A 24,383-nucleotide genomic window follows, 5' to 3' on the forward strand; every position below is an offset into this window, starting at 1 on the left:
TTCCCCTGTCTTTTTCCCTCTGCTTCCTGTAGTTTTGACTGTGAGCTGGTCTTCGTTTTTTGGTACTGTGGGCACTTTAACACTGCTGACCAGCACTAAAGTGCAAGTGCTCCCTGTATAAATTATGATTGGTTATCTCTGATTGGCATATCAGATTTACTAGTAAGTCCCAAGTAAAGTGCACTAGAGGTGCTGAGGGCCTGTAAATCAAATGCTACCAGTGGGCCTGCACATTGATTGTGCCACCCACATGAGTAGCCATGTAAACATGTCTCAGACCTGCCACTGCAGTGTCAGTGTGTGCGGTTTTGCACTGGCAAATCGATTTGGCAAGTGTACTCACTTGCCAGGTCCAAACCTTCCCTTTTACTACACGTAATTCACCCCTAAGGTAGGCCCTAGATAGCCCCATGGGCAGGTGCAGTTTATTTAAAAGGCAGGACATGTACTAGTGTGTTTTAAATGTCCTGATAGTGAAATGTTGCTAAATCGTTTTACACTATTGCAAGGCCTATCTCTCCCATAGGTTAACATGGGGATTGCCTTAAACTCTCTTTTAAGTGCAGTTTCCAATTTGAACAGATACAGATCTGGTGTTTGGGGTCTCTGAACTCACAATTTAAAAATACATTTTTTGGTAGAGTTGCTTTTTAGATTGTCTGTTTGAAAATGCCACTTTTAGAAAGTGAGCATTTTTTTGCTTAACCATTCTGTGCCTATGCCTGACTGTGGAATTCACGTCAGGGTCAGACAAACAGTTGGGCTCCTGACTGTTGGGCTGTTTGTGAATTTCCCCTAGACTATGACACAAAGGGAGCTGAGGAGTGCCCTAGATATCCTGGTCTAGAGGGGGAGGGAGGAGCTGACACCTGCACCTGAAATGGATGAGCCTGTACTCACACAATGCAGTCTTCAACCCCTTGTAGTGTGTCTGGGGCCTGAGCACGGCAAGATCTAGTGAACAACAGAGACTTTCCTTTGAAGTTTGCCAACTGCAAAGGCAGAAATGAGTATAAGTAGCGGACCCAAAACACCAGACTTTTAGACCACTTCTGGATCAAAAGGAACCTCTGCCAAGGAGAAGAGCTGAAGAGCTGCAGGAGAAGTACTGCCCCTTTGCTGTGTATGCTTTGCTGGGTGTGCCTACAGTTGCTGCGTCAGCCTTAAAGAGGACAAAGACTGAACTTTGCTGTGTATCCTGCTTGTGAAGATTCTCCAAGGGCTTGGACTAAGCTTGCCTCCTGTTAAGAAGTCTCAGGGACATTAAAGACTTCATCTGCCAGCACCTGGGCTCTCTTGCTGAGACAACTTGACTTATCAAGTGGTGTCACATCCGGACCCTGGGCCTCTGGAAGGAGAAGCTGGCAGAACCAGAGAGAAAATATACGCACTGGAGCTGAGCAGCAGAGAAATCTACACAGCACCTGCACAGTGGCTAAAAAAAATTGGTGTTGCGCCGGTGAAATCAACGCATTGCCAGCTCAATGCAGATGCATCGCTGGTGTGCATCCGGATTTTCCGTACATTGTCCCTGGGCGTCACAATCTTCAACATCACTGCACAGACCTGAGGCTGCTGGTCCGGAAACCAATGCATTGCTTAGCCAGCAAAGAAAGAATCAACACACGGCCTTACTTGCAAGTAAGGAATCAGCACATTACTTCCTTTTCCAACACACACTTGCGTGGCTTTATTTTTCACATATACCAGGTACTTTGTGCTAAAACAACGCATCCATTGATTTCTATGGTTAAGACTCTTTTTACTTTAAAAATTCATATCTTTGCTTGTGTATGTTGGATTTTTGTCGTTTGGGTCTTGTTTGACTTAGATCAATATTGGCTATTTTTCTAAACTGGTATGAAGTCCTTTTGTCGTGTCTTTACTGTGTTACTATGTGTGTTGGTGCAAATCCTTTACACATTGCCTCTCTGATAAACCTGACTACTTGTGACAAGCTACCAAGGGGGTGAGAAGTGGTTATCTGAGCTGTGTATCTCTCTTACCCTGACTAGAGTGAGGGTCCCTACTTGGACCGGGTGTAAATTGACTGCCAACGAGAGACCCCACTTCTAACACCTTCCATCTTGAAGTAGCGGTAAACCAACCACTCGTTGAATTCCTTCAAGTTGATGACTGGTCTTTGGTCTGTCCCGCTTGCCCACGAGGAATATATCGCTGAGGAACTCCATTGGATGAGAGGACGTCCTTACAATCGCGCCCTTGTGCAGCAGTTCTGACACCTTGGAGTCCAATAGCTCCTTGTCCATGGCTTAAAAGACCAGTGGAATAAAAGGCTTTCTTTGGGTAGGTGAGCCAAAATATTTGATATGGAAACCCTGTACAGTTTGGAGTAGCCATGCATTGAAGGTGAGAGATACCCAGTGCCTCTTATCATGCATAAATAGTTGGACACTCACCTCGAGAGGAGCCATGAAAGCCACTGCCTGTGTCCGCCTCTGGATCCCCTATGCATGGGGTAGGGCCTGGCAGGGTAGAAGGTCCTGAATCTGGAGGAGTCGGGTACTGACCTTACTTCTGACCATAACCTCTGCCAGTAGCCGGAGTTTGCGATTGGCCGACCAAGCACCCATTGACTTGGCCTGCCCTGTCGAAAACCTGGGGATGTACAAATACATTTAATGGACATCTGAGCCTTGTCCAAAGAGTTAAAGGTCTGCACAAACATTCCTAGGTCCCGAACAAAACAGGTCGCCAAACAACTACAATTGGGCGACAGGGTCCACCTCTGACGTGGTGAGGTCCCCCAGCTTGGGGCTATCTTGGTGTGGAGTGATATGACAAAGTTCACGCTCCCCAAAAAGATAAAAGCCCTTTGGGCCCAGCCTGACAAAATATATGGGGAGATAAGGATGCCAGACGCTTTGGCATTTTCATCCATTTCCAAGATACTGGTTAAGGGGCCGGGGATGTTCAGAAGCTTCTCCTGGCAAGCCCGCCAGGACCAGTCGATCTGCTTCCTGAAAAGGGGCCATCCGCTCATCTAATTCTGGGGGTCATTGTCACCTTATCGCCCAGAGACAGGTGGCGACATTCTGCGCGTACATGGTAGCGGACCTCCTTATCTAGCGGTTTGCAAAGCCGCCCGCAACATAAGTTGTGACTTTATCCATAGGGGCCACTCTACTGAGGGGGGTGCAGACACTGTTCTGGTTTTAGCATGTCAGATGTCCTATGGGGGGGAGGTATCATCGGCAGAGGTCTCAGAGGTATGAGCTTGAGGAGAAGGGCGCCATGGGTGGGACTCCATGTCCTGATTCCTGTCCGAGCCGGACTGGGAGTCTTTGTTTGGAGGAGGAGTACCTGGGCAAGGACAGGGAGAGTGGATTGGGGAGTGGGGTCTTCAAAGGGCCAAGAGCTTGGAAGTCTGATTCCAGCAGAGGGCACTGGGCCATAAAGACCCTTTTTAGCCTGTCGAAAGTGTCCAGGTCGATGCCGGGGTTGGGGTCTCTCTTACGTTTAGGAGGCAGCGCAGGTTGTGTAGCCAAACCCAGAGATAATTCCTTTCCTCCCTTGGAGGGGTTTATCGCAGCTCTCTGCGTATTTCATAAGTTTCTGCTCCAGGGGGGCTACGGCCTGCTTGACTTCCGTCCAGATGGCGACATCTATAATTTAACAGAAAAGCTTGTCTACGTGGAGGGAAGTTATGTTTTCCTCCTCTGTATAGGTTTCCTCATTGACTCTCATAGTGCTCGTAAGTACTTACTGAGGTTACCAGTGTTCAATGATAGATGTTAGGGCCAGGGGTCACCAGGTAGGTGTAGAAGGTAGCAGCAATAGGTGGAGGTCACCAGTGATGATAGAACCTGGGGTCGCCAGGTAGGTTTAGAGGGTAGTATTAACAGGTGGGGGTCTCCCAGCCAGAAATGTAGATAGCCCAAGGGGCCAACTGCAGGGAATATCCCAACAAGACACCAAATGCCCTTTCAATGTTAATTGGGCAATCCACGCATTGCAAATTTAGTGTCACTTGCTAATTCTTCAGAAACCGACCCCAGAAAGAGGTCTAATGCTCCAGGCGTGAGGGACACAGTCACGATAACAGGTACCCGGCCGGCCACGCTGTGACAAATGTGATGCTTTTTTGAGTAAAGCGTCATCCCCAGAAGCCTGTAGACAGGAGCTAAGTTGCGCTGTGCAATAGGTGCCCTCTAGTGGTTGGAGGACCACACCACATTACCCCCTAAGCTCTGGGACGCTCATCAGTTACATGAAGCAGACACAGAGGAGCCACAAGCATTCCCATGGCTGCAGTGCATATTATCTAATGTCAGCGAAACAGGCAAAAAAAAAGTCATAATAAAGCATCAATAACAGCGCATGAGAGAAAATAAATGGCCCGGGAGCCAGAGGCACTTAGCTGGGCTATGGGTGCAGCGAAGAAAGAGCAGGCAGCAACATCGATGAAGGACTATCAAATGACCATGGACTGTTGATTGGATATTTTCTTAATGTTGACTTTTGATCTTTTCCCAAGCGGTTATGGGAAATTAAGTTTTGTTGCTTGCTTGGCTGCTGTTAATAGAGTGAAGAAAGTGCAAGCATAATCCTCCCCTCTGGTCCTGACATAGAACCAAAAAGCAACTTTAATAATATTTGAATAGCTAAACAAAGAAAAAACAAAGCATACATGTTTAATATTTTATAAAGAATATTCTATAATTACTTTGCTAGGCAGTGCAATGCATCTTACGCATTTTACTATAATATGATGGTCTCTTGCACACATCTGCTGAATAAACAACATAATTAGATTATGAATGAGAAATCATGCATACCCTGAACTGGTTGAAATCGGAGTACGTAGGATCATATGTTTTATGATGGGCTTCCAAAAGAATGTCTATTATTCTCTGCTGATCCTCAGATATTTTACGTCTTTGTGACTGTTTTAGCGCTTCCTCTTCCTTCCTTTTGGTTATCATTTCTCTTTTCCTCAAGACCTCTTCATCAGTCAAAATAACTTCAAAGAAAAAGGCAAATTAAAATCGCAAACTTCTTCCCACACACAAACCACAAATTCTCTTTTCTTGCTCTCTTCCACTTTTGCCTAAGGTCAATTTATTTATTTTTTCAGTTGACTTGAAAAAATCCTCATTTACACAACTAAATTCTTTATGTTTAAGGTAGTATACCCATGTTGAAAATAGAAACAAAGAAAGCAGCCACACAAAAATGCTTGGCGTGTCAAGAACAAAAAGTATGTTTAAAATGGAGTGGAGGGAGGTGGAGAGCTGGACTCGTAACAAAGCCCATGAACTAAATTTTTACAACAGTACTTCCATATCGAAGTCAAACGACCTTATCTTAACTGACATTTAATTACATTTTCTTTCTCCAAACGTACATTACTTTCGAAATCAGCATAAAATGTCCCCATTGCACCTACTCAAGATTAGTTTAATGCAATGCATCTTACACATACATGCCCACATCATCATAAAGACCAGTTTGAAGTACGGCTAATGTTTGAAATGATGATTCTGAAATTAAACTTCAAGGGAGGAGAGTGTGTTTACAATTAAGTGAGAGATAACATGAGTAAGACCTTGCTTTCAAACATGTATCCAAAACCATGAAACAATTGCTCATCTAATGTTAGGAAAATCATATTACAGAGGTATTTTCTTAATCCTTGTACGAAAGGATATTCTTGCTAAAATAATTTACATTTTGATTTTTGTATTGCCAATAGGCCTTCTAGTCCTAGTCAGTGTCTCCCCTTTAATCATACAGGGATCCTTGTAAATACTTGTAAATAATCATAATTAGCTTTACGGTACTTCTAAGATGATCCCACCAAGGCATCCCAAGTGGTCCAGGATGGAGAATTACCTCTCTTATGGATTCTTGGTAAATACCTGCATGGCTATTCCTATGTAAACAAACCATATAAAGTATCACAACAAGGGTAATATTATTAGAAATGGGTTTAATGACCAATTCCAGATAAAGTGTAGCTAGGGCCTACCTGTTCAATATTGAACTTAGAAACCTACTCTCAACTTTCTGGAATATTGAAGAACCTAAAGGACCCCAGATTTCTGCTCCATGTACTGCTGCTGCCCTAACCCTATGTACATACAGTAGCATGCTCAAGGACTGCCCCCCTAGATTTGCTTACATCTAATGACTGCAGCTGCAACCTGCTTTAGTATTGCAGCTGTTTTTACCTTTTGATGGCTTCATGCCAATTTTGTGTCGAATCAAATGCCAAGCTAGCCAAATTAGTTCAACCACTCCATAAGCTCATGATTCACCAAAAGGTGCATCTTAGCATAGTCTTTGGCTTCGTTATCATGCATTTAGTTTTAGAAACATCAAGTATCAAGTATTTCCACAAACATTAATCAACCAAACACTTAAGCTGCGTATGCACTGGGAGCTCAGTAAGAGACAACAGGATCACATCTGCAAACAATAGCACAGAGATCCTCAAATGACTGAGTCTCAGGCTATCCAGTTTCAGGCTCTCTAGGTGGGCGCCAAGATCGTTAAAAAAATAATGAGAAGCGCAAGGGAGCCAGTATACACCCTTGGCGCACCCCAGTGATGGTCAGAAAACGGAATGGTTACTTACCAGTAGGAGTAGTTTTGCAGCTTGAAGAGTTTTATGGATTCACATGCTGTGTATTAATTTTCCATCTAGTGGTTGGGCTCGTAATTGTCTTTTTCCTTTTCTCTTTTTAGGTCTCAGCTCTAGACGGCACCTGTGCACTGTCTCAAACCAAGACATGGTGTATCTGCTTTGACAGCTTCAGCCCGCCCATAGGCTTGCCATTTGGTGGCTCCCACGTTGCTCTGTTAATCCTTCTTCAGATTTATCCACGGCATGCATGCATCATGCCTGTTACAGGGTTTAACTGTTCCAAGAGCAGTGATTAACTACTTCTAAACCTACGCAGCGGTCATTCTAAAGCAGTGTTTGAGGACTACTTTTTTTCATTAAGAGAGCTTTTCAAGAAAGTTACTGTTTTTACTCACTCCTGCTCCCGTCGCCTGCTTTATTGCTTTACCATTTTGTGGTATGTCAATCCCCTTGCATGACCATCAGATGGAGCCCCGGATGCTCCTGTGCGTAGTAGCCATCTTTGGTTTCTGTTTTTTCTTTTCTTTCTCTTTTTTCAGGATACCTTCTTCTTGTTCTTTTCTTTCCCACCTAGTTGCAACATCTCCTATTTCCGGGAAGGTGAGTGGGTCGCATGTGAATCCAGAAAACTCTTCAAGCTGCAAAACTACTCCTGCTGGTATGCAACCATTTCATTTTGCATCATGAATCGTTTTCTAGATTTACAGGCTGTACATTAGATTCCGTAGTGAATTCCCCTCATATGGGATGGCTGGGACGAAATGTGAAAATGTTAGAAAGTATAAGTATAAGTATAAGTACCCTTTATCACACCTGTGCTTCCTTATTCACTTGGATATCCACACAATGTTTTGCAAAAGTCTGTGGTAATGCTTATGTTACTGCTGCACTGACTGCCTCCACTGATATGTTTGCTAGGAAGGCGAGCATTGCGCCCAATGGGCTCCTTGGTGTGTAGGCAGTGTTATTCCTGCCCTAGAATAGCAAGTCTTTATTGTTTCCACAATCCATCTTGAAAGTGTTCCGTTAATTAATAGGGAACCCTTAGTTGCTTTGGCAAATGAGACAAACTACTGATTTCTTTTGCAAAACTCTTTTGTTTCTTGCAGATTGTAGATGAAAGCTCTCCTCACATCCAACCTGTTTAGGGCCCTAACTGTCTGTGTCTTCTGTTCTTTGAAGAAAGGTGGTAGCTGAATAATTTGGTTAACATGAAAGTGGGTTGGGTTATCACCTTTGGCATAAACTGTGGGTTAGTTCTGAGAACCACCCTGTCCTTGTTTATTTGCAGGTATGGTTCCTGAATTCAAAATAGGTACAGTGAGGTCACTTATAGACCTATATATTGTGTTGGATTATCTTACGAAAGGGGTTATGGTCCATACCCCTTAAGCCTTGAGTTCCCACTTAATTATTTCCCTTAATTGGGCATTCAACAGGAAGGGAATTTTTTGTACCATTGATACTTTACAAGAACTGTCTTCAGTTTCCCTCCTACTAAGGTATATATTTGAACAAACCAGTATTTTTCCTCAACAAAAAAATTTGACAATTAGAAACAATCATGGCCAATCAGACAAATAGACTTGAATTACGGAATGCAAAATTGGATCAAGTATTTAGCACCACGGGCATTAGTACTACAAGATCTAATCTATCTAACCCAATGTCAGCCAAAAGTACTCTTCTAGCCTTGGAACGAGCATTGAAAAAAGAAACCTTAAAGTGGTGGGAAGCTGTGTCACTTAAAAAGTATTTGGAACGTGAACTGATTCCAAGTGGACTTAGAATTCTAATCTACTGACTGTAAATTTTTCAGAGGAAGTCAGAAGACATCGCTTAGGTACTACACAAGATAACCGCACAAGACCACCAGGTATCTTAATGGAAGAACCCAAACAGACAGGTATACAGAAAAGAGCGAGAAGCAAGGAAGCAAGACATTGCGAACAGACCAAAACCTGATCGTCAATCTATCTGACATCATGTTATCAAGTGCTCAAATCGAAATACTGAACAAGGGATTATCATTTTGTCCAACAAACAGCTGAGACCTCGTCCAGACAAAAATAGATCTGTTTAAATTTATCGGGAAACTCAAACTCAAGTCCTTTTTCTCAACAACACCATCTGATGGACATTTAACTCAATTATCACCAAGCCCAGGTGGACTTGCAATTAAAGATTTAGAAGCAATATGTCTATTGAGTAATCTTTCCAATATTGAAGAACAAGACCTAACAGTGGATGACATATCGCAAGGATTAGATTTGGAAACCTCATCATATAAATCATTCAATCTTCCCATTAAATCTACATTCACACCAATTTTACCAGCGGGTAATTCAATAGATCTCTTCTTTACAGCAATATTACAAGACTTAGATAAAGAATTTGGGAAATAAATAAAGAAACAACATTACTTACCAAGAAATATCAACATTCAACACAAAAAGGCCATTGATAAACTTAAAAAGGACCAAACAGTTGTTATCAAAGAAGCTGATAAGGGAGGAAATATTGTCATCCTCAACAAAGCTGACTATCTTTATGAAATACATAGACAAATTGACAATGAAACACATTACAAAAAGCTTAAAACGAATCCCACACGGGGGATTCAAAGGAAACTCAAAGACTTACTTGATGTCTGGCACTCTAAGCAAATAATTTTGACTGAAGAACGGAATTTTCTTTTCATTCAAAATCCAACTATTCCGAGTTTATACATCTTACCAAAGATACATAAAGGTGACAATCCCCCCAAAGGTAGACCGATCATCTCCGGAATTAACTCTGTGTGCTATAACCTGGGTACACTAATAGACTCTGAGTTACAACCTTTTATACAAAATCTACCATCATTTATAAGAGACACTAAAGACATTTTACAAGAATTGCAAAATATAGACTGGGAGTCCGACTATATCTTAGCAACAATAGATGTAGTTAGCCTCTATACTTCAATTAAACATCAAGATGGTTTAGAAGCAGTACAAAGTTGTCTTTCCACAAGACCGGCTAACTACATCGAACGGAACAAAATGATAATGGACTTACTCTTGTTCTGTCTTCAGAATATTTTTTTTCTTTTTGATGGTCACTACTATCTACAACTTCAAGGGACAACAATGGGAGCAAAATTTGCTCCACCATATGCCTGTATCTTTATGGGAGCCATAGAGAGTTTTTGGCTCTGGAATAATAAGTTTGAAACCTTCTCTTAGCACATAATCTTTTGGGGCCGCTACATTGATGAAATTTTTTTAATATGGGAAGGGCAAGAATCGTTACTCCAACATTTTTTGGAATCGTTAACACCCAACCGATGGAACATAGATATAACCTATAAATACTCTAGAACAACAATTGAATTTTTGGATTTAACCTTATACATCAAGAATGATCAGTTACAGACTCGTCTTCACAGAAAAAAGACTGCAGCAAACTCTATTTTACATGCTTCCAGCTGTCATCCACCAAGTATCATACGTAACATCCTGGCAGAATTTAGGAGAGCAAGACTAAATTGTAGTGGACTCACAGACTATGAAAGTGTCTACAGAAATCATGCAATGCCTCTCCACCAGAGGCTACATTATTCACAATCTGAATAAGACTAAAAAACACTATGCCAATTCTGACCGCAATATGATGTTTTATAAGCCCAAGATTGATGATAAGAACCCTGTGATACGTTTTATCCCGGACTATCACAATGGTCACCATCTGATTCGTAAAATACTTTATAAACATTGGTATCTCCTTCATAACAATCCCTCTATCAATCAAAATGTTTTACCATATCACCAAATGGGCTTCAGAAGGGCTTCCAACCTTAAAGATAAAATTTGCTCTTCATTTTACTTGGACTCACCTCCAACACAAAGTGCATTACCAAAACCCAATGGCTTCTATTGCTGTACGAAATGTTCCATCTGTAAATTCGGTCTTTCAAAATCTAAAACTGTTCTGATTAATGATCAAAACTTTAAGATTAGAGACTTCATTAATTGCGAAAGTAATTACACTGTCTATATCATTATTTGTCCTTGTAAAAAAGCATATATTGGAAGCACGATCCGAGCATTAAAGATCAGGATTCAGGAACACTTGTACAATATACAAAAAAATGACACTAAACAACCGTTGGTGGAACACTATTTGGAACATCATCCCAATGACCGTATCTTCTCATTTAGTGGTCACAAACTGTTGAAACCCCATCGCAGAGGGGGTAATCTGCAACTCCAACTATGTCAGTATGAAAGTCGCCTCATAATCCGCTATGACACCGTACGGAGAGGTCTCAACAAGGATCCGGAATGGCATTACTGGCTTTAATTATCATCGATATATTTTGATGTACAAAGAAATGTAAATGTTCTGTGCACTCTTAGACTTGAATTTTTCTCATTGTATTGAAAAAGAATCACTTTCCACTTCATTCACATGTCCATCCTTTTCAACATATTCTTTCATTTATATTCTCATAGCATTTTTTCTGTTTTAATTCTTTCTTTATTCAAATTACTGTTCCCAATTTTTTGTTCCCTTAGTAGTATATAGTGCCATTTATTATGATTTACTTTCTTCATTTTTCTTTTTTTCTTCTTCTTAACCGATGATTTTTAATACAAGCTTGGCGCTCAATCTAATTTTGCTTCAAGGATCACCGTAAATGTACCTGAATATGTTGATCAACCGTTTAGGAACACTCCAGCTTATGGAGCACTTATCTAGAAGAAACACGGGCTTCCGTACTCGTCTAAATATGGCGACCCTTTTTTCCCTTCTATATTTACATTTCCGACCGTAACAGCGAAAACGGACAACACAAGTCCAGGCTAGCCCCCTATGTAAATGTGCGTGTACGGGTGAACGCCATTTCAAGATGGCGCCCAAATAAGACGCGTTTTTGGCAACTCTCTGCCGTTCGACAAGAAAAAATTGTGTATTCGGGTAAGCTTTCTCCATTCTGACTCGGAAAGCCTTTCTTTGGATAACAGGGCTGCCGTATTTCAAGTAATGATTATTATTATGATAAATATGAACATAATAAGCTTCACTCATTTATGTTGAGGACTCGAACTCCTATCTAGTCGGAGCTTGCAAGCTTTTTTGGTGCTGCCTGTAACTTCTAAGCCACACCTTTAAAATGTTACCTTTAATGTAGTAGTAATCAGGGTAGTCACTAATTTATGTTAACATCTTTGTGGGAACAAGGATCACTGCAATTCAATAACTACTTATTTTATTTTTATATTTTTTTGCTAAACTGGCTGGCATTAGTTTGTTCCACCTTTTCTCATCAACTCTATAACATTGAATACGATCTTTTGCACTGTCAGTCAGGAACTTGTACAAATGTTATATCTGTCTCTAAATTAGGGGATTTTTTTTTTTTTTAATTAGTCAAATATTTTCTCTTCAAACTCAGACCAATGATTATGATGAAGTGATGAATGACCATGAATACTACATTGGTATGATTAATCATATACCTCTCCCTTGGTGGTCCTTATGAAATTCTCACCAATATTCAGTTGTGCTTACAACTCACTAAATATATTAACTATTGAATTTTCCAGCACGTGCAACCTGCTAACAATTATTTGAATTAGAGATCTGTACTTCTCTCACGGGTGTTCCTATTGAATAATCGCTTTAACAGCAGGACTAAATAATTAGAACTGCTCTGGACTGTTATGGTTTCACTATATCTTTCCTTTCCTGTATTCTTCGGAATTAACCACATTTTTCTTTACTATACACTGGGGTAATGGGACCTCTTGTGTCCCCCTATCCCTCACCTCAAATATCTTTTTCTTTGTATTATTGTCCACTGGAGTTTTGGATTGGTCACAGACCTGCATGACATTTTTGCATGCTCAGATTCCAATTATTTGAGGAAATTAGAGTTTATAGGTCTATAAGTGACCTCACTGTACCTATTTTGAATTCGTTTTCAGCTTTGAAAAAGCCCCAGGTGGAACTACCGTAGGGGGCGAAACACGTGTCGCCTGTTGCAGTTTTTTCTACTCTCTTTGAATTTATTGGATTTACCTTACCACATTTTTCGTCATTTGGCTTTTTTTCTGTATTTTGCCCCCAATTGGATTTCTGAAGTTCTAATTAAAGACGAACCTGACTCAACTGTTGCATGTGGGTTCTCATCCTTTTACTTGTGTTGGAGTATCTTACGAAAGGGGTTATGGTCCATACCCCTTAAGCCTTGAGTTCCCACTTAATTATTTCCCTTAATTGGGCATTCACCAGGAAGGGAATTTTTTGGACCATCGATACTTTACGGGCCATGGTTCCTGAATTGTTAATGCCTGCAATTTGCTTACTCTGCGTAGCAATGTGTTTGTGATTAGGAACGTTGTTTTCAGAGTTAATGATTTTACAACGTAGTTGTGAGAGTTAATGATTTTACATCTGTTTTGTACATAGGTTTGAAGAACTTTGTCATCAACTGCGATAGCACAGTATTTAGGTTCCACAATGGTACTGGAACTGATCTTTCTGCCCATTCTAAGAATCTCTTCACCACTGGGGATGTGAAGAACAAGTTACTTACCTTCGGTAATGCTTTTTCTGCTGGATTCAGTATCTACCTTAGGATTCCTCACCTTTTGAATATTCCACTGCACAGCACTCGCCAGAAACCTTTCTATAGCTCTCCACATCGATGATGATGTCGCAATGGAATGGCTCCGAGTGCGACATCTCTGACATAATCGGAGCCATAAGAAGTCCTTGCTGGCATGCTGACGTCAGTTTTACCCACTTTTTTCCATGACTTCAAGGCGAATGGGTGAACACCAACATCACAAGCACAGCATGTGCAAACTCTATTCAAAGATTTATAACATTTATATAAAAACATACATTCTATATATACAATTTCCAATATATACAAAATATACAAACATTTTTCTTCTTGGTATATCCATACAGGCAACTGGGAGGCGGGTGGGTCAGAGAAGAATCCACATGTAGGTACACCATCTACCAGAAAAAGCATCATCAAAGGTAATTAACTTGTTTTTCTGATGGATACATCTACCTGTGGGTTCCTCACCTTTTGAGTAGAGTCCAATGCAGTCCCACACTTGCGGGTGGGTGCCTGTCAGCTTATACTAAGACGTCCTGCAAAACAGAACGGGCAAAGTGACCGTCCCTCCTCAATTCTGTGTCCAAGCAGTAATGCTTTGCAAAAGTGTGAAGAAAAGCGAAAGTCACCATCTTGCAAATATCAGCATATGCAGATGTAGCAGACTTCGCTCTGATCAAATGAGCTCTTATACCCTCAGGAGGTTAATTCCTTGCCAAAGAATAACATATTTTGACGCAAAGGATGACCCAACTTGACAATGTTCTTTTGTGGACGGCTTTGCCCTTCATCTTCCCTGCAGAGCCGATGAACAGCTGATTATCCGTTCTCAGTTTGCTCGTCCTGCCCATGTAGAAGCCCAACACTCATTGGATCCAGATGATGCAGCCCTTCCTCCTCTTTAGTGGGATGGGGCGGAGGGTAAAAGGCCGGAAGGGTGATGGACTGACCTAAATGAATTGTCACTACCTTTGGCAGGAAAGCCGTCCTTGTTCTCAGAATCACCCTGCAGCTCAATAACACGTCTAGCCAACGAGAAAAACAGTCTATATCATAAAGAGCCTCATTGGAAAACTATGTAAGGGCTCAAACTGTGTACCCATCAGGTAAGTTAAAACCAAATTTAAATCCCACTGAGGCATGGTGAACAGAGTGAAGGGATATACATTAGTCAAACCTTTAAGAAACTTTAAAATTATAGGGGACTTAAACAATGAGGGTTGGTCAGACAAACCAATAAATGCCGACAGTGCAGACAAATAGCCCTTCACTGTTGCAACTGCATTAAGAGCAAATTTCAAAACATTGGATAAGTGTGATTTTAAAGGGCCAACATGTCGTTCTTCACACCATTTGACAAACTTGGCCCATCTACCAGCATAGACAGTTTTGGTGGAGTGTTGCCTGGTTGATAGAATAACGTCCACCACATCAGCAGGAAGAGAAAAGGAATTCAGGTTGCCTGTTCAATCTCCAGGCATGTAGGTGGAGGCTCTGGATGTGGGGGTTGCCCCTGCAACTGAAAGAGGAGGTCGACCCTGTAAAGGAGACAGAGCAGAGGGCACAGTGAGAGCTGGAGGAGGTAGGTGTATTACACCCTTCTTGGTGACTCTTCCTCCTAGCCCGAGGAATATAGGAGGAGAAATGTGTAAAGCAACTGGTTGCTTCAGTGCAACTGAAGCACATCCCCCAGTGCTCCCTGCATTGGATACTTGAGATTGCAGAACCACGGGCAGTGTACGTTCTCTCAAGTGGCAAACAGGTCTATCTGAGACAGCCCCCATAAGTGGAAGACGTGAAGAGCAACCTCCAGAAGGAGTTGCCACTTGTGGTCGGCTGAAAAATGCTGGTTGAGACTGTCCGCCCGTATGTTAAGAACGTATGTTGAGAATTCCAGACAAATGGTTTGTTACTATGCACATCCAATGGTCCTGAGCTCAGGATCGGAGTCGTCAAGCCTCTCTGCAGAGAAGATATGACCCTACTCTTCCCTGTTTGTTAAAGTACCACATTGCAGTAGTGTTGTCTGTCAAGACTTGTACCAACTGACCACAAATGGAAGGGAGGAAGGCCTTGAGAGCCAGACTTATCGCCCTCAATTCCAACAGATTAATGTGAAACATCTGTTCGTCTAGAGGCCAAAGTCCCTTGATCTCCAGATCCCCCAGATGTGCTCCCCACGCTACAGTGGAAGCATTCGTTACCACTGTGGGGTGGTGGGCAAAACGGTTTCCCTTGTGTCAGGTTACCGTTCACACTCCATCATTGAAAACTCCTGGAGATCCTTATTGATTTCTTGAGATCTCTGCTGTGTTGAAACCACTGCTTGTGGAGGCACCATTGGAGAGCCCTCATGTGTCAACGTGCGTGAGTGACCTACAGAATACAGGAAGCGAACAGGCCCAAGCAGGCGTAGGACTTTTAGGACTGGAACAGCAGCTCCATCCTGAAACATCGGAATCAGCAGGAAGGAAGGTAAGCACAATTCATTGTTGTGTCCAATACTGCCCTTATGAACAGGAGGAACAGAGAGGGCTCCAGGTGAGACTTGGGCACATTTAACGCAAAGCCCAGGCTGCACAACAACTGGGTTGTCACCTGAAAATGGTGCAGCACCAACTCTGGAGACTCTGCTTTCAGCAGCCAATCATCCAGGTAAGGGAATACGGTATTCCCCACCTTCTCAGATGCGCTGCAACCACTGTCATCACCTTCGTGAAGAGCAGAGGAGCGGAAGTAAGTCCAAACGGAAGGACCTCAGACTGGAAGTGATGTGTCCCTAACATGAACCGGAGATGCTTTATGTGCGACTGCAGAATAGGGATGTGAAAATACACATCCTGCAAACAGATAGAAACCATACCAGTCTTCTTATTCCAGTTCAAGAAGAACTTGAGCCAGGGTCAGCATTTTAATTGTTTTCATGTTTGAGGAAAGTATTCAAAATCCTTAGGTCCAAGATTGGACGTAAACACCTGACCTTTTTGAGAATCAGGAAATATCTGGAATAACACCCCTGGCCCATTTCCTGCTCTAGAACTAACTCTACTGTGCCTTTTAAAAGAAGGGTTTGGACTTTCTGCTGGAGCAAAAGTAGATGTTCTTGAGACAATAACTGTGCTGAGGCGGAAAGGGAGGGGGAAACTCTTAAAGGGTAGGGGATATCCATTTTCGAAAATGCTCCACACCCTATTGTCCGATGTTATGGACATCCATTGTTGTCGAAAATGAATCAGCTGCCCTCCCAAAGGCAAAGCATGCTATAAAGTGAAGGAACTAGGGCTTCTTCCCAGCATTATTGGCCAGAAAGGTAGAAGAGGATGATGAAGAAGGCTGATGGGCTGTATCTCTCTGTCTTGCTCTATACAGGGGTTGGATGACTGCTGCTGCTGTTGTCTCCCTCAAAAGGTGTAACTTCATCCAAACCCTCTAAACCTACATAGAGGTTGAGGAGAGAGACTGAAGACTCAGGCCCTCATTCTGACCTTGGCGGTCTTTTCGCAAGACCGCCGAGTTACCGCCGCGGTGAAGACCGCCGACCGCGGCGGTATGCCGCTGTGCGCATTCTGACCGCTGGGAGCGTTCCGCCGGAAAACCGCCAGCAGCCACACTGGCGGTCGGCGGGAAAGTGGAGACTGGTCAACCTCCACTGCCACGCCAGCAAAACACCGCCCACAGAATTACGACCCACATTTCTGTGTGGCGGTCTTCTGTTGGCGGTCTTCTGTTGGCGGTCACCTCCCCATGGCTCCTGTCACCTCCCGGAGGACCAACGCACAAGGTAAGTTGATCGTCCGTGAGGGGAGGGGGTGGGGGGGTGTTGTGTGATGTGTGCGTGCATGGGGGTGTGCGTGTGAGTGTGTAGAGGGGGTGTGTGAGTGCGTGCATGCGGGCGGGGAGTGCTGCTGTGCCTATGGGCAATGTGTTTAGTTCGGCGGGTGCGCATGTCGGCATGTATGTGTGCGGGTATGTGTCCCCGTTGTGTATGTGTGTGTGTGTAGGGGGTGTGTATATGTGCATGTTGGGGGTGTGTGCATGTCGGGGTGCGTGTATGTGCATGTCGGGGTGCGGGTGGGGAGGGGGTTCGTACCACCTCTGGGGGGTGGCAGGGGGGTGGAGGGTGTGGGGGGAGGACTCGGGGGGGCAGTGGGGGGTGGGGGAGACCCCTATCAGTGCCAGGGAAGGAATTCCCTGGCCCCGATAGTGCCTACCGCCATGGTTCGCATGGCGGTTCCCGGACGCCAGAAACCGCGGCGGTAAGCAGGGTCATGATACCGTTGGCGGTCTTGGGTCGACCGCCGGACCGGAGTGCGCAGACTCCAGCCCGTCGGTCATGACCGCCGTGGCTGTCGGAGTGGGGAAGTGGCGGTCGGTCGCGGCGGTGACCGCCGCGGTCAGAATGCCATTTTTAATACCGCCGGTCTGTTCGCGGTCCGACCGCCGCCTCTCCGCCGACCGCCAAGGTCAGAATGAGGGCCTCAATGTTTTAGCAGTGGTTTTGCTCTCCTTAAACCTTTCCAAGGCCGAATCCGCCTTTCCCCCAAACAGCTTGAAACCGTCAAAGGATAAATCCATCAGGGTATTCAGAACATCAGTGGAAAAACCAGAACCTCTCAACCAGGCATGCCTTCACGTGGCGGCCGATGTACCCATCACCCTGACCACACAGACAGCTGTATCCAGGCCTGACTGAATGATTTGTTTAGCTGCAGCCCGTCATTCAAAAGTTCTGAAAAATGTCATCTGGTAGCTTTGGTAGGACCGATCTGGCCAAGTCCATAGGGGTATGTATATAATGACACAGCACACAAGTGGCATTCACTGATCTTAGTGCCATACTACCAGACGAATAGACCTTTTTTTGTTGTCTGTTCCATCCTTTTGGACTCCCTTTCAGCCAGGGCCGATTGAAAGAAACCAGGCATCAACTTTGAAGAGCATGAGGCCTGCACCACCAAACTCTCCGGCGTCGGATGATGACTCAGGAACTCAGGATCACCCGGTGTAATCTTAGACCTCCTAGCAATTGCTCGACACCGCTGGGGCCGACGTAGGCTTTTGCCAAATTTCCAAAACTGGCTGTGTCAAAGCCTTGTTAAATGGAGGCAAAGGCTTTGAGGATGACACCGAAAAGTGAAGTACCTCAGTCAATATATTAGATTTAATCTCTGTTGTTGGGAGAGACAAGTCCAACATCCCAGCTGCTTTTCTAATGATTGAGTGGTAACAAGTCACTTCAGGTGGAGGCAACCCCTGTGGAGATAACTCCCACTCCAGGGAAGTATCCAAACTACTTGTGACCTCTATTCCCTCAAAGTCATGACTTGGGGAAATAATCCCGCCTTCCTCAAGGTCCGAATCAGAATGTGAGGCAAGATACTGTTCCTCCTCCAATTGCATCAGAGCTTCCGTCCTGGACCTGAGCCTCGACTCCAGCAACGGCTTCAGAAGAGTATACAGCTGCATCTGCGATGTCGGCACCGGTGACTTGGGTACTGGCATTTCGGGGCCAACTCAGGATGTAGTCGTGTGATGTGACGTCGGCTGAGACCCCTCCAACATCGGAATGGGCACCACTGCCGCAGATGATTCCTGCCGAGTATTAGTCGGCGAAGGAGTAATTTTACTCGGCGCCGGCAAAGGTCAGGGTAACTGGGCCATCGGTAATAAAGGCAGGAACAAAGCCTGCTGGTATGGCACCGGGAATCCTACCAAAGAGAAGGCAATGGACCCATGGGGCCAGCCAGTGCACTTGAGGTAGTCATGGCCCTGGTGAAGATGCCATACATGGTATTAAAAAAATGTGACAGATCTGCTCCAGGAGCTGGAAAGGTCAGAAAGCCTTGCTTCTGCTGTTGGGGCGGAGAAGGGCCTGGCGTTGTTGCTACTACTTATGGCTCCAGATCTGGGGAAGTTACCCGGAGAAACTGCTGCACTGCCATCACCGGTGTCACCAGAATCTCCACCAATGACGGCGCCGGTGAACCTTTGACTGACTTCGGAGAAGGCGTATGCTGCTGTGGAGTCGCATCTCTAGAGGACTGGCGCAGAGGGCTACTGCATCTCCTCTTTTTATGCTCCTTCGTGGAAGATCTTGAGGTACGATGAGAGGGTGACTGATTGAGGTTAAGACCTTCTGTGACCCTGTTTCTCCTCCTTCTTTGCCTTTGTCAGGAAAAGCTTCACTTCCCTCTACTTTAAGGCCTTGGGATTCATGCTCTGACATAAGGGACACTCCTCAACATTGTGGTCAGAGCTCAAACACCAAAGGCAATCCCCACATGCAGATCTGTCACAGACATGTGACCCCCGCATTCTCTACACAGCTTAAAGGCTGATTTCGTAGGGGGAGACATTGTCAAACAAACATGTCTATTCCTTTAGATACAGAGTATCTCCAACGGAGAGCTAAATAAAACCGTTATGTGTCAAAGGCTTGTAAAAAAGGGAACTGATGTCAGCACGCCAGCGAGGACTTCTTATGGCTCCCATGATGTAAGACTCAGTCATGTGATTGATGTCCTCATAGACGTGGAGAGCTATGAAAAAATTTTCATTGAGGGCTGTGCACTGGGATATTCAAAAGGTGAGGAATCCACAGGTAGATGTATCTATCAGAAAAACCTGTTCCCTGAAGTGACCCTGGTATTTGTGCACCAGTGAACGTATCTTCCCTGTTTTGCTGCATAGCATTTTCGTGTAATAGCCCTTCTTGCTTACTTAAAGATTACCATTGCTCTAAGCAGCAGTCTGAGGTTTCGATATTCCAAGTATTCAGGTGCTAGGCTGAGTGTTGCTGGCTCTGGGTGGTACACTCTCCACTCCTGTATTGTTAGCAGATCATGTTCTGCTTTGATTGTCATCATTTGTACCCTGGACATCTCAAGCACTTCCGAGCACCAGGTTTGTCTTGCCCATTGTGGTGCAATGAGGATGAAATGCATCCCTGGTTGCTTTGTCTTTTCCAGCACCTTTGGTAATAGAGGTATTGGAGGAAATGAGTCAGCAAATCTCTGACCAGTTAATTGACAGGGCATTCCCTTCTTATTGGTGGTGTTGAAACCTGAAGCGTTGGCATTTTGCTTTCTTTTTTGTTGCGAACAGGTCTATTTCTGGCCATGAATAGTCCATGAATATTTTCTCCAGTGTCCAGTTGTTTTAGTTCCCATTTTTCAGGGCAGTTTTCGTGTCTACTTAGTCTGTCCAGCTCTGTGTTTCCTTTCCCTTGTAGGTGAATTGTTTACAGTGTGATCTTAGGAGTTATTGCCCATTGCCATACCTCTCGGGATAGTTTGTTCAGGGTGAATGACTTTGTTCCGCCCTATTTGTTGAGATAGAAAACCACTGTTGTGTTGTCTGTTTGTATTAGTACAAGTGACCTGTGATGTGTGTTTAGAATGCTTGAGGACTAGGAAAACTGTTTTCATTTCCAGGTAGTTGATATGCATCAGGGAATCTGTGTTGTTCCATTGCCCTGAATCTTCAGGTTATCTGTGTGTGGTCCCCAACCATTGTGGGATACATCCATTGTGATGGTCACCATTGAAGTTGGTGTCTTGGATCATCTCCCCACTGCCACATCCTTGGAGTTCCACCACTGTGCTTCATTTTGAATCTCTGCTGTAACAATCACTAGAGCCTTACAACTCCCAGATGCTTGTGACCATTTGTTGCAGATCCATTCCTGGAAAGGTTGTATGTGCAGTCTTGCAGGTGGTATGCATAATGCCATCATGCACATTAGTTTCATGACTGTCCTTGCTGTCACAGACTGCCCCTTCTAGTATAGGCAATCTTGGTCTGTGATTGCCTATACCCTCTTCTGGAGAGGATATGCTTGCAATGTCCTTTAGTTTGGTGCTGCTCCCCGGAACACCTTTTCCTGTTCCGGTTGTGGTGATGATTTTCTGTGGTTTATTGAGATTTTGTAGTGAAGTGATCACTGTTTAAATATTCTTGTGACATTTGTGTTTTGATTATGTCTTTACTAGCCAATCATCTAAGTATGGGTAGACATGAATGCCCTGTCTTCCTAGGCGTGCTGCTACTGCAGTGAGGTACTTTGTGCAGACCCATGGTGTTGATTTTATGCTGAAAGGCAACAATGTGAACTGATAGTGCAACTTGTCTAAAACAAGTCTGATGGGCTCATTGAAATGTGTAGGTAAGCACCCTTTAGGTCTCAGATTGCCATATAATCTCCTTTCTTTAGAATTGGTATAACTCCTTTTGAGTGTTTTCATGCTGAAATGTCTAGCAGGATGTTGCCAGTGTTGCTACATGATCTGATGACCAGCTTGGTGTGAGCTGCCTTGCGGTTGCTGATATAGCTGCCCCGATTAAAAAGGCACTTTACCCATGGGTCTTTGGGCTAAGGTTTTTTCTCCCCTTCTGGATGATCCTGTGTATTGCAGAGCCCCCATTAACTTGGCTGTTTCACTGCCCTTTTTGAGTTGTTGCAAGGACTCAACGACCACCTGGCCGAACAGGGCATCTACTGTGTAGGGCATACTGATTATAGAGACCTGTACCTCTAGTTTGAAGCCGGACACCCTGAGCGAAGCATGCCACCTTAGTGTAGTGCCCATGCACACCTGCCTGCTGACAGTGTCTGCAGCATCTACTGCTGATTTCAAGCAGACGTTTGCATTGTTTTTCTACTTCCTGCATCACAGTCTTTTCTTATATTCCTCTTGCAGATGTTGCACAGCAGACTCTATCTCACCCCACTGCTGATGTCCATATCTGTTCAATAGGGCATTGGAGTTCGCAATCCGCCGCTGGGTTTCAGCCTCCCTCTCTATTTTCCTGCCAACCAGGTTGAGTCTCTTGCTTTTCTTTTCAGGCAGTGGGACTGTAGATGTGTGGAATTTTTTTCCTTGCAGTCGTCAAAATTACGGAGTCTGCAGCAACATTTCCTTGGATGTAGATGACTTGCACTTTTGCTCTACTCCTGCTGATACAGCATTACTGGTGGCTGGTTCACTGAATGCCTCCTTCCCTTGGTCCAGTGGCTTGGCATGGGTAAATACAAGTTCCCCTTGTTAGAAGGCAGTACATTTTCAAGGAGGAAGCAAGAATTCCTTTTTTCCTCCTCTAACTGGACTCCACAGATTTCAGTAGCCCTTTTTATGAGGCTGCTGTAGAGGGCTAAGTCCTCCATTGGTTATGACCTTGAAGGATAGTTGTCTACTCCATCTGGAGAATCAGCATTGAGGTCTTGCCACGACTCCTCAATGAACCTTGTAGCCTCTGCACCCCCCTGGAGTTCGCAGAACTCTTCCTGCTCTTCTTTGTAAGGTTCTGGTGTTGCTGAGGGCTCCAAAGCAGACTCATCGCATTCAGCCTCAGCCAACGTTGAAGGTTTGGCAGGAATTCTAAAATCCTTCTGAGATTTGTCAAACTTCTTTTATTGCAGGTCAGCAGCGATTTTGGCCTCAAGACTTCTCTTTTTGCATTCAACCTTGAGCACTTTTTGTTCAGTGTTGAGCGACTGTGACTGTCTCTTTTTTGGCATTGCCAGGTCTTTTGGGTCCAAAATTTTCTCTTTCTCCCTCGGTCCTTCTTGACTGGGTAGTGTTGTCAAAGGTTTCAATGTTGCCTTTAGTTTTTTCTCTCAGTCCCTCTTAACTGGATGGTGTTGTCAAAGGTTTTGATGTTGTCTTGCCACCCTTGGTAACCCTCGGTCGGGATCCATGCTCTTTGTGCTTCAGCTGAACTTCAATCGTCGAGTCCAGGGTCTTTGGGTCACAGCCTTTCGTTGGCTTTGTTACCTTAGCCGCCTTTCTTTCAGCATCCTTCAACAGTGTCTTCGCCGTTTGTCTCTTTGTGGTGTCTGCCTCATAGTTCTGATGGATACAACTATCTTTGGATTCCTCACCTTATGAATTCGATCCTTGCGACAGCATCCAACGGAAATCTTCTTCCTAGCTGTCCACGTCGACGAGGACGTCATAATGGCACGGCTCCACGTGACTCCGTCTGACGTCAACGTGCCAATAAGAGGTCCTCGTCGGCGTACTGACGTCAGTTTTCCTTTTTTCCGTGCCTTCGACGCCAACGGTTTTTCTTCCTGGCTCGTTGTTAACTGTAACGATTTTTGGTGGTTACAATGTCGCCTCCGAAAAAGTCCAGTTTTAAGCCGTGTAGAGAATGCGGGGGTCGGATGTCAGTGACCGACCCCCACTCGGACTGTATTTGGTGCCTTAGTTCGGAGCATGATGTGGAAGGTTGCTCTTCGTGTCAGAGCATGAATCCAAAAGCTCTGAAGGAGCGTGAGGCGAAGCTCTTCTTGGCTAAAGCTAAGAAGAAGGGCCATAAAAAGGATTCCTCCCATGCTTCTCCCAAAAAGCATAAGAAGTGGCGTCATCATGACTCTCGGCGCCGTTCGGAGCGGGGCTGAACGAGGTCTCGATCTTCACGACGCCAGAAGACATGGGAGATGAGTCCTACTGTCACGCCTCAGCAGGAGAGTCCGGAGTTGTCAATGGCGGCTTCAGTTTTTGAGGTCACTCAACGTAGCCCTCAGTTTTCGCCGGCATCGAGGGATCCTGATGTTCAGCAGACATCTGCACAACAGTACCCGGCTTTCCCGGCTCCAGGGACGGATCCGCCTGCATTTTTTAATGCGATGTATGCAGTCTTTCACTCCATGGCCCCTGCTGGTGCACCGTTGGGTCCCACGGGGCCATTGGCATTCAATTTGGGCTCGCCGGCGTCGTACAGGGCTGCTCCATTCATGCCCTTCTGCCCTACAGAGACTGGCCGTTCGGCGCCTAGGGTCTCCCCTGGCAGGAGTCCTCCACCTGTGACTGTGGATCCGCCTGCACGTCAACTGACTCCTTCTCCGCGCCATCCGGCGTCGTTGATGTCTCCATCCAGACCGGCTCCATCACCTTCCGGCCAACTGACTCCGAGAAAGTCATCAGCTGACTCTGTGTCGGCGCCGGCACCGGCGCCGGATGAGCCTAGGAGCCTTCCTGGTCCCGTTCGGGGTTCGAGATCGTCGGCGTCGATGGATTCTTTGTCGACGCCAGCCCTAGAAACACATCTCAGATCTCGGAGAAAGGCATTGAGACTTCTGGAGGAGGAATGTAGACAGCTTGAGGAAGGCGAGATCGAGCCTTCGGATGAGTTCCAGGGTCTTGCCACTGC

General features: G+C 44.7%; 1 protein-coding gene across 1 annotated transcript in view; it reads right to left on the reverse strand.

Annotated features, from left to right (window-relative positions):
• VDR (vitamin D receptor) overlaps window positions 1-24,383 on the reverse strand; it is an 817,725-nt gene that overhangs the window by 378,404 nt on the left and 414,938 nt on the right. Inside the window, exon 5 of the mRNA XM_069231046.1 lies at window positions 4,800-4,984. Within this exon, the coding sequence (XP_069087147.1) occupies window positions 4,800-4,984 (185 nt within the window). The remainder of the gene's footprint in view (window positions 1-4,799; window positions 4,985-24,383) is intronic.

Source organism: Pleurodeles waltl, chromosome 4_2 (assembly GCF_031143425.1).
Source record: "Pleurodeles waltl isolate 20211129_DDA chromosome 4_2, aPleWal1.hap1.20221129, whole genome shotgun sequence".
Taxonomy (NCBI): Eukaryota; Metazoa; Chordata; class Amphibia; order Caudata; family Salamandridae; genus Pleurodeles; species Pleurodeles waltl.